The sequence below is a fragment of the Macadamia integrifolia genome, chromosome 2, assembly GCF_013358625.1.
Source record: "Macadamia integrifolia cultivar HAES 741 chromosome 2, SCU_Mint_v3, whole genome shotgun sequence".
In the NCBI taxonomy this organism is placed as follows: domain Eukaryota; kingdom Viridiplantae; phylum Streptophyta; class Magnoliopsida; order Proteales; family Proteaceae; genus Macadamia; species Macadamia integrifolia.
In genome coordinates this window covers 38,512,763-38,522,903 of record NC_056558.1, presented here as the reverse complement: position 1 = coordinate 38,522,903, position 10,141 = coordinate 38,512,763, and the positions used below count along the sequence as shown (strand labels likewise).

Below are 10,141 nucleotides of genomic sequence, written 5' to 3'. Positions count from 1 at the left end.
AAAAAAAAAAAAAAAAAACACGATTGGAAATTTGCAGGAAAAAAAATAGTAGAAAACTGTCCATAAAATCCAAGCGAGAAGAAAGAACTAAAAGCAAGACCAGTCCATCCCTAGCCCAAAACAGCATCGATTTCAGCCAAAGCACATAAAATTCACAAATTTCATCAACTTGTAGAACGAACCCTCTTGTATAAATCAAGTATACTTAGAATGCGAATAAATGGGTATTTGAAACTCGGCCCAACTGTGAGTCGCCAATAAAATGAAACGAAGACAATTACAGTGTCACTAAATAACTCCACTTTCACACACTAAATACTATAAACACAATCTGCAATTTTTGTTACTTTGAACTGAAACGCAACTGAATTAAAACAGAGATCGAATCTGATCACATTGACGTTACTTTCGATTTCAGGAGGCCGTAGGTAAACAGTCCGATAAGCTTAGGGTTTTTTAATAAAAAATAACATTTATGCATCCATATCCAATACAAAATGCAGCATACGATCAGAGAACCAAGAACAGCATCACGAATATCAAACGAGAAGACGGAGGGGAAAAAACAAAGATTGCCGATCACGAAAACTGCACGAAAAAAAGCAAAAGGATGAGAAAGAAACTACCTGAGAAGGTCTGTATTGTCTCGATGATAACTTTATCAAAGAAACCTCGAGAGTGAAGATAGGGAGAGAAGGAGGGAGGGAAGGAGAAAGAGAGAGAGGAGGGCAAGGCAAACCCGACAGAGAGTTTCTCTTTCTCCTTTTATCTTCTGCTCTCTCTCTCCTCCTCCCTCTCTCTTGTTGTGTTCTCACCTGCGTGGCGAACGCAGCAGATTGGGGCTCGTGACGTCGTCGCTTTCCTTTTACTCGCGTATGACGGCATGATGCAATTACTTTGAATTTTTTTTTTTTTTATATAGGAAAAATGGTTTCAGTCGGGAGAGTGTATCCCTGCGCCAGCGCCCAAACCAATGAGAGAGCAGCGGCTGCTGGCGTTGGTGCAGGCATCGATCAAGAGAGGCACGGTGATTATTTGCAATGGTGTCAATTGGTCAGGTCAGGTCAGTCTCGATCAAGCCTAATTGGGTTTGATCATTTTTAAGTTCTGCATCAATTTAGGGGTGTCAATCTCAAGGCCTCATCGATTCGATCGATTGGGACTAACCATTAAAGATCGACTTGCCTCGCATTGATTATTAAACATGTTAGACTAAGGCCTGGCCTATATATAAACAAGTACTGCTCGGTGTAAGAGGTAAGCCTTATGGGTATTTGACCGGCTCGACATGTTTAGTCTGACTGTTATATGTATATTTTGATTTTTTTTTTTTATAGAATATGATATATATTTATTTATTAATATTGGTTGTAATTAAGTGTGATATATTTTCTAAATTTTTGATGATTTAATAAAATATATTAAAGTTTCTTAAATCTAAAATAATTAAAGACCATTTAAGGCTTGTTTAAAGCTTTATTAGTATATTACCCCATTTTAAGGCCGGATTATAATATGATTAGCCTGACAAGGAGAAGACTGATTAGAGCCCAAAACTAACCGAGCCCGACATGAGATTGACTCATTCCTTAAATAGGCAGATCGCAGCGCAAGGGTATAGGCCCTCCAGGCCCGTCTAGGCCTCATCGATTGACACCCCTATGCATCGTGACCGATCATTTATCTAATTGAGCTTACATTGGGTGGGCAAGATTCGATCTATATTCAATTAATCGGCCTTAAGCTTTAATTGGGCTTACTTAACAGGACCTTAATTGGGATTTAATCGGGTTAAATTCTTGTTTAATATATCTTTTTCCTCCTTTCTATATTAAAACCATGTCTTACCATTGCTTATCTTTAGCTTATGGGCATGGGGGGTAAAATGAGAATTTCATGGAAATTTTTTCAATAAATGTGTGAATTAAGCAGGATTGGTCCATGAAATATGAAGTGGAGACTAAATCTTGATATACCTCAAAACAATTCATTTTTGTGCAAGATAGTGATTAAAGGGTTGGGCTAGGTCAGGCCAATAATTAGTCTGTCTGGTCAGATGACCTATGGGTAAGGGCCTAGCATTGGGGACGATCGATGATAATCAAGTTGGACTTGAGCCTAACACGTTTATTAATCATGTCGCACTGGTTCGGACTTTAAATGGTCAAGCTCAATCAGGCCTACCAAGTTAGTCCTAAAATTGACATCTCCAATTATTTCACAACCCTCTATTTGGGTGCAAGGGCGCGCTCCTACACAAATAACATATTCCCTCTTTCTTTAACACTATAGACTACGAGGTATATGGTGTTAAAGGGGTATGATGTCTTGTATTTCATTATTTGCATAAATGGACTATGCCTCAAGACTGCGCATGACCCTAAGAAAAAAAAAATTAGGACTATATGAGGATTTTCAATAAATTACATGTGTTGGGTTTTGCTATATATTAGTTGAGAGGGTTATTTCTCTATAAGTAATTTGAGAGATGTGTGATAGTGCGAGGATGAGCAATTGTAACCTTATTCTCAATTGGTAGAGAAGCAGATCTCATCTCACTATGGATATAGACAATCTTGTTGAACCATATAAATCCTTGCGTCAGATTGTGTGATTGTTTGTTTGTGTTTTCCATTATTTATTGCATTTTAGATTCTCATTTTCTATAAAATGGGGCATGGTTTTACTGTCCAGTATCAGATATGGGTATTGATCGGTTCTAAAATCAATATCAATATGTATTAGCCTTTTGAAATCACATCGGATTGTTTTCCCCTAAAAATGATACCCATGTTTTTTCTACTATTTTACCTTCCTCTGGATGATAGCAGTAATATGATGAAAATGAATCAGTTGTTTGTATGATCACCTAGTTGTACGAGTCAACATCCAACACGTGTCCTTTTTGTTTATAAATATAGCCCTATTTATCTTTATAAGGTCGGATAAATGTTGGATATTGACTCGTACGACCAGGTGAACGTACAAGGAGTGGATCCTATCTCAATACAATCGATATTGGTGATGATTGATACTAATACGAATCAGCCGTTGAAATGAAAATCGAATTTTAAAAAGCAATTGAAGCACACCAAACCACATCCAACACTATATTGGTTCTGCTTTGATTTTGATTAGGATTATTAAGACTGATGGAAACCAGAAACCCAAGATGAAACCAATAAATTTTTTATTTTTTTATTTTTTTATTGTTTTATTTTTTAACAAAACTATTAAAATTTATTAAGAAGATAATCTCCAACAAGAAGAATCCTAAACAAATAAATTTGATATATACAAGGAAAAAGAATGCCCCTTGTTTGCACTATCTTTGCATCAGTGCAGGGGCCAATGAGGAGTGCATATAGGCATCAACAAGAGGTGGGCCAATGAGGATGAGGTTGGGCACGCTGCTCGAATTTTTCGTTTGGGACTCATTTATTAAGGGCAATTTTGTGTTTTCTGATATTAGGGTTTTTTCGCTATATATTTGTAAGCGAGTTTGCTTGCCCTGTAAACAATTCTGAGAGGTGTGAGGACGAGCATTATAACTTTATTTTTCATTGATAGTGAAGCAATATCTCATCTCACCGGGGACATAAGTAATCTTGTCAAACCTCATAAATTTGTATGTATTATTTATTATTGTTTTTCCATTACTTCCTGCATCATTTTTAGGGTTGCATTTCTACACAACTGAGTTTTCAAACATGGAATAACACATCCACTCCTCATAAGTGCCTCCTCCAAAGTGAAGCTGAGAGTCACACACACACACATTCACGGGCATATTTTTCTTTCTTTGCAGTATATCTTGGACTAGTGTTTACCCAAGAGTGCATGAGCAACTCAAGGAGATCAGAGAGGTGGCTATAAAAATGTTCAGTGATGAGGAAGACAAGACCATTACTTATATGGGCTGGGATATGTTGGGCCTAGCAAAGCCCCTCCTTTGAAACTGAGTTATTTGTCATACAAGTTCTCGGCTTTTGAAAATTGAAAGCAAAAGTTTTATGCACGGTCGTGTCGTACTCGTGCCTTCAATTGCTGAACACACTCTTATCCAACGGCAGTAAGGCATGATCGTGCATAAAAAACTGGCTTTAGATTCCTGCGCCCTTGCGTGCTTGTCTGGAACTGGTCAAAATCCTAAAAGGTAGAATCAACAAGAAGAAGAAAAAAAAAATCTTTCAAAAATCTATGATTTATTGATGTTTTTTATACAAGATGTAAGTTTCATTGATTTTCTATTATTTTATTGAATTAAAGAAGGAAACAATGGCAAAAATGAAGATAAAATATATGGGCAATTCGAAAAAAGGTTGGGGGAATCGGCTGGAATTAGGATCGGGTTCAACCCAATTCCGATTCAAATCGGGTGATTCACCCAATCTGATTCCGATTTTTCAAATAATGATGTTATTTTCTCACTGTTTGAAGGGCATTCTGTCCCCATAACTATGATTTTAGGTTAATTTCATCAGTTTATAGATCATAGAAAATCAACTGATCATATCTTTCCCCTTCTAGGAGAGCTGAGATAACCAACCAACCATTTCTGATTGGCTGATACAAACACAAAAATGTCAAACTCAAAAACAAATCACAAACGCAAAATGAGATCCACTAAAAATTGTTTGTCAAGTTATTAGTGGAATGGACTCATTTGGATTTAGCAGTTCAGTGCTGGTTCCATTGGCAGAGAGAGAGAGAGAGAGAGAGAGATGGTTATTAGAGTGAGGAACCATCTCCCTTGGAAGCATGTTCCTCTTTTTTTTCAACATGGCAACTATAGTTATGAATGCTACTAGTGCACCCAAGCTTCCTCTTCAATTGCTTCCACAAGCTCCCCTTATCCTTCTTTAGTACTTCAGTGCTTCTCCCACCCACCTCAATCTCTCTCCTCATCCTTTGACACTCCTTCTCCAACTCCATCACCCTCCCATCCATCTCCTCCATTTCTATCCTCACCTCCTCCTCTTCTCCACCCCCTACCACCACCACCTTCTCCTTCTCCTCCTCCTCCACCCTTCCCCACTTCTCCTCTAAATCTTGCATTTCATTCACAAATACATTCCTCAGCTGCAATTGCTCCACAAACAGCACCTGCACCACCACCCGCAGCGGCAACCTCTCATTCTTTGCGGCATGCTTACGTGCTGCCGCTGACATATTGTGGATATCCAGCATCCTGCATACCTCATCCCTCTCTGATTCTGTCAGGTATCCATGTTTCTCGAAGTAAATATCAATGGCTCTGTATATACCATCAGCATTCTTTTCAATCCCATGTGACGCAGCAACTGACATCTCTGCTAATGATATAAATGTATCCTTCTGCGTATCAACATCCCCAGCAACCTTTACCAAGAACTCATCCATTAGCACTGCAACTGTAATTAGCTGAGATGGATCTTCTTTAGATGGGTAATTCCCATAGAAGTTCTTCAAAATTCTCTTGACACAGTGTGTGTCATACTGAATTTCCCTCGCGTAATTTTGACAAGGTATCAAGAGATCTTCCACCTTGGCTTCATCAAGTTGTTTCCCAATCCTAAGTTCAAACCCACTTACGCAATCGAAGCTTGCTTGCAAGGCGATCGCTGCTAGAAGCATTTCAGACAATAGCTTGCAAGGTATTAGGCTTCTTTTATCAGGCAACAACCTCTGCACAACTTCAATGACTTCTCTCTGAGGGACCATCTTCACATACATTGATACACCTGCCTCTCCAGATTCTTTGAAAGCCCACTTCTTCGCATACCGGAAAAGTGAACCGGCTACATATTCTGATCGGATACCACGCTGAATCATGGCCAACATGATGAGCTCATAAAGACAGAGAGGTAATGTGTTTAAATCTTCTGATTGAGATTCATCAACAAAAAGCCTCCTCCTTGAAACCCACCTCTCCCCAATGTTATTTCCATTAATGTCATCTTGGATTGTTACACCAAGAAGATGGGGATCAGAAAGTGCCTTCTTGGTGAGTGAATCCAAACAGGCATCAACCAAACCAAGTAATGAAGCTTGCTTAAGAACATGCTCTGAAGTTCTAAAGGCCTTAATGGATTCATTCCAGCTTGGAAGGACTCTCTGCTTGAAGAAGTCAAGGGTCTTGTTCAAGAGGTTATTAGGGCTATGAATTTCTGTCATCTCTAGATAGTAAGCAAGAGAGGCTAGAGGGACAACATTGGAAGCAGAGATATTTGGTTCACAACCATAGATGAACCTTGCAACTAGCTCAAAGGTTTTGGTGTCGCCCGGGATGTCTGGGAGTGAAAGGGAAGGCTTCTCCTCATGTTGGCTCTCTTTGAGTAGGACAGCTAGTTTAGCTGATTTTGCAACCACAAGTTCCTGTAAACAGAGAAAGAGGAAAAGAAGATGAACAAAAAAGTGATGTATGTAAGTAGCAAATGGTAGTCCCTTTTCAGTTTGTGTTTTGAGGCTTCTCCTTACTCTGTTTAGTCTGTAGATGGTACCATGTATGTGAAGATGGAGGACACATGGTGATGTAGACACCAAATTCCTATATCCAACAAAAAGAGAAATCTCAAATTTAGATTTCAAACAAAAATTAGAAAGAAAGCATTAAAGTGAGAGAGAGAGAGAGAGAGAGAGAGAGAGCCAACCAAGATGATTCTCTGGGCATTTTGCTTGTCTTGCTTTCCAGTGTTTTGTGGTCTTAGATTTGCAGTGAGGAAGGGACAGAGATCATACAGTGAGCAGACCCACCCTGGTTTCATTTCGTCAGATAACTCTGTTAGACTATTTACTGTTCTAAAACTTCAAATTTTTAACATGTTACCCACTTCTACTTATTGTAGCTAGAGTGAAACAACTGGGTAATCTCACATGTGTTGCGTGTTACGGACTTGTATAATACTCATCCTTAAAAGCTAGCGGTTAAGGAGAGGGTGCTCAAATACCTTTAAGTATCCACATCGGGCTACTCACATCTGATGTGAGATTATTACTTTTGCCTTCGGCATAAAATCCATAACATTGCGAAGTTGAAAAATGAGTAGGAAGTTCCTTCACTGTGGATGAAGGATTGGCACTAAATATTTAGAAGCTATATATGAATGGTGGGTGCACTGTGTCTAAGGTGTTTTCCTAGTTTAGTTACTTAAGGTGGTCGTTTTAAAGATTACAGAAATATTTCTAAAAATATTTATTAAGAACGGAGAAATCTAAAGTAAATGAAAGCAACCGATACTCACTGCTTATAAATCAAATCCGATTAAGAAAAAGAATGGCTACCCCATTGGTAAATTCCTAGAACTGGGAATGAGAGAAGGTAAGGGGGAAATGGTACCTTGTTTCCATCTTATTTCTGTGTTGCAGAGAGAGAAAAAAGAGAGTTTATGAAGTTCTAAGATGGGAAGAGTGGTAGAGAGATAGAGAGAGATTGGTGAAGGACGAGATGAGTGGAAAGTAGTTCCGCAAAGAATGGAAACTCAAAAATGAGTTCTACTGGCCTACTAACTGCTGCTGGGCGGGACTGTGAGAGTGTGGGACCTCAATTTCAAACTCTTCAATTGTCATTTATCTCTCTCTAGAGTAGCTCTTGTGTAGGGCCCAATTCAACAAATGGGCCCACTCAATAAGAATCTCTGGGTGGGACCGTGGGAGTGTGAGACCTCAATTTCAAATTCTTCAATTGTAGTTTAGCGCTCTCTCTCTCTAGAGTAGCTCTTGAGTAGTGCCCAATTCAACTAATGAGCCCACTCAATAACACTCTCTCTCTCTCTCTCTCTCTCTCTCTCTCTCTCTCTCTCTCTCTCTCTCTCTCTCTCTCTCTCTGCATAGATAGAGTTGAGTAGCTCCTGACTAGGAGCCAAATTCAACTAATGGGCACAACTTAGGCACCGTTTGATAACATTTCTATCGTTTCTGTTTCAAGAAACGGCAAAAACATAAATTTTCGTTTCTAGGAACATAAATGAAATTTTGGGTGTTTGATAAACCTCGTTTCTTGAAACCTTTCTTGTAGAATTTTGTTTTTTTAAAACAATATAATGGAAAAATATCTCTTTCCATTTCTCTTTGCTTAAACTTCGGACCACCATTGAAGCTGCTCGAACTGCAGGAATGGTGGTTGAATCAAGTGCTCTGCGAATCAGACTCCGTCCAGATCGGTTGATGGTAGCCGAAGATCAACGGCCACTGGATATCTTCGATGGTCGATCGGTGAGCACTGGATTTCGTCAATGGTAGCCAAAGATCGGTGAGCACTGGATTTCTTCGTTGGTAGCCGAAGATGTGTGCAGACGTTACGAGCAGGTTCACCTCCCTTTAGGCTTGAATTGAGACATGAAACACTAACCATTGAACGAAACCCTGATGCCTGTGACACTCCCTTGATTGTCGATGCCGATGAAGATGAAAGGGAACCATTTTGGTTGGAGGAGGCAGCGGCCATATTCGACATAGAAGGAATTGGTGACTGTGGGGCATCGGAAAATGGGAAAGGCAAACAAATGACTAACGAAGAAGAAGAAGAAGATGATGTAATAGAAAGAGGACTAGACGGTGGTGAGGTTGTCCAATTGCTGTTGAGGTTGAAATTGAATAGAGAGAAGAAATTGGAGGAAGCAGATTGCATGAAACAAGAGAAGTTGCTAAGAGCTTGAAGACTGTTGTTGTTATTGTTCTGATGGATAGAGTTTGCGGCCATTTTTATCGGGCACAACTCCTATTTCTTTGCCTTCACTTGTTTCTAGAAATGATGAAACAAATTATTTGTCATGTCCGTTTCTAGGAACATAAATGACCATAAATTTTGATTTCTTTTTATGAAAACAAGAGAAACGAAACGAGTTCGTTAAACGCTTTTTGTTCCGTTTCTATCGTTTCTTGACACAAAAACAACAGAAACGTGTTTCTTGAAATGTTATCAAACGGGCCCTTAGGTACTGTTTGATAATGTTCTGTTTTTTATCGTTTCTGTGTTTTCTTATTCTCATAAACGGAGAAATGGCCTAAATATCGTTAGATAAAGTCATTCCATTTTCTCTTGTTTTTAGATATATAAATCAAAATTTATAGCAATTTTTATTCCTAGAAACGCAAGTGACGAAACAAGTCATACATGTTTCGTTGTTTCTAGAAACAACTTTGGATGACAACCATTGTAAAAAGCCCGATAAAAATTATGATGTTCCCAAAAACCATGAAAGAAAAGCCACGTCATCCACCACCGAAGGCTGCCTTCCTTCTTCCCTTTTAACTCTGATCCATCTTTGAGCTTGGTAAAAAACAATTCAAGAAACAGGTTTATCAAACACCCAAAAATTCATTTGTGTTCCTACAAACATGAAAAGTCGTTTCTGCAGTTTCTGGACACATAAACGACAGGATCATTGTCAAACAGTGCCTTAATAAGAGCTCAATTAGATTTGGAAAAAATATTTTAGGGTTGGGGTGGGGGAGGGGGAGTGTGACCCCTGCACCTAGATACATAAAAGCGAAATGACTACACCCCCTTAAAAGTTAAGCTGGTCTATGTTTCACCACAAAGGCCAATGAGATAACACGCATAAGCATCAATAGGGATGAGATTTCCATCAATGAAAGATTATTTTTTTGGGGGAGGGGGTGGGGCGGGATTATGGTCCTTGTGCCAGACACATAGAGGTGATTGGGATTTCCATCTTATGAGGGGTTCGACGATCATTCTACCCCCTCTATGTCTAGACACAAGACCACGCTGCCTTTCAAGTTTATCTTTCTCATATATAAATGAACTAAACTAAGTTAGGAGTTACCACCCATAATTCCTATATTGAATCTCATCTTTTTTTTTTTTTTGAAAGAAACATCTCATCTAATCTATTCATGCACTCTTAATAAACCCATATTCATTCCAAAATCCAATGCACATGGTAAAAAATGCAATTGTTGAGGTTTCACCTGCCCAACCCAATGGTTTTAAAAATTGGTTCCTAATAGGCCGAATTACCTGGTCCCTAATAATCTCACCTTTTGGCAAACATACACTTTTAAACCGACACTCATGACATGATCGGAAAGATCAAGAAGAAAAGGACCTAAAGTCCATTGTATTTTTATATTTAAAACAAAAGCAACAATAATTAATTAAATAAATAAATTAGGGACAATGAAAGGGAAAGAAAGT

At 38.8% G+C, this 10,141-nt stretch overlaps 2 protein-coding genes across 5 annotated transcripts in view; both read right to left on the bottom strand.

Annotated features, from left to right (window-relative positions):
* Positions 1 to 861, bottom strand: part of LOC122069070 (ubiquitin-like domain-containing protein CIP73) — a 19,818-nt gene extending 18,957 nt beyond the window's left edge. The window contains exon 1 of one of the 2 annotated variants that reach the window (XM_042633025.1): positions 627 to 861. The gene's annotated coding sequence lies outside the window, so the exon portion shown is untranslated. The remainder of the gene's footprint in view (positions 1 to 626) is intronic. The other variant, XM_042633019.1, reaches the window with a different exon arrangement.
* Positions 862 to 4,552: 3,691 nt separating this feature from the next.
* LOC122072154 (BTB/POZ domain-containing protein At5g17580-like) lies at positions 4,553 to 7,441 on the bottom strand. Of its 3 annotated transcripts, none has more exons than XM_042636716.1 (4): positions 7,319 to 7,441; positions 6,633 to 6,736; positions 6,460 to 6,529; positions 4,553 to 6,357 (listed from the first exon to the last, which is right to left on the bottom strand). In XM_042636716.1, exons 2-4 carry the CDS (start codon positions 6,650 to 6,652, stop codon positions 4,732 to 4,734), a joined length of 1,716 nt encoding a protein of 571 aa, XP_042492650.1. In that variant the 5' UTR covers positions 6,653 to 6,736; positions 7,319 to 7,441; the 3' UTR covers positions 4,553 to 4,731. The 3 variants fall into 3 exon arrangements, with proteins under 3 accessions (XP_042492650.1, XP_042492651.1, XP_042492652.1); XM_042636717.1 differs by lacking the exon at positions 7,319 to 7,441 and adding an exon at positions 7,224 to 7,298; XM_042636718.1 differs by lacking the exon at positions 6,633 to 6,736 and having other exon boundaries at positions 7,319 to 7,418.
* Positions 7,442 to 10,141: the final 2,700 nt, after the last annotated feature.

What these genes read in the sequence shown, in the direction of transcription:
- LOC122072154 (XM_042636716.1), bottom strand. Translation starts at nt 6,652, where the DNA reads ATGCCCAGAGAATCATCTTG. An exon ending in ATGCCCAGAGAATCATCTTG is followed by an intron (nt 6,530 to 6,632) that starts GTTGGCTCTCTC and finishes TGTTGGATATAG; the next exon opens with GAATTTGGTGTCTACATCAC. An exon ending in CCATCTACAGACTAAACAGA is followed by an intron (nt 6,358 to 6,459) that starts GTAAGGAGAAGC and finishes CTCTGTTTACAG; the next exon opens with GAACTTGTGGTTGCAAAATC.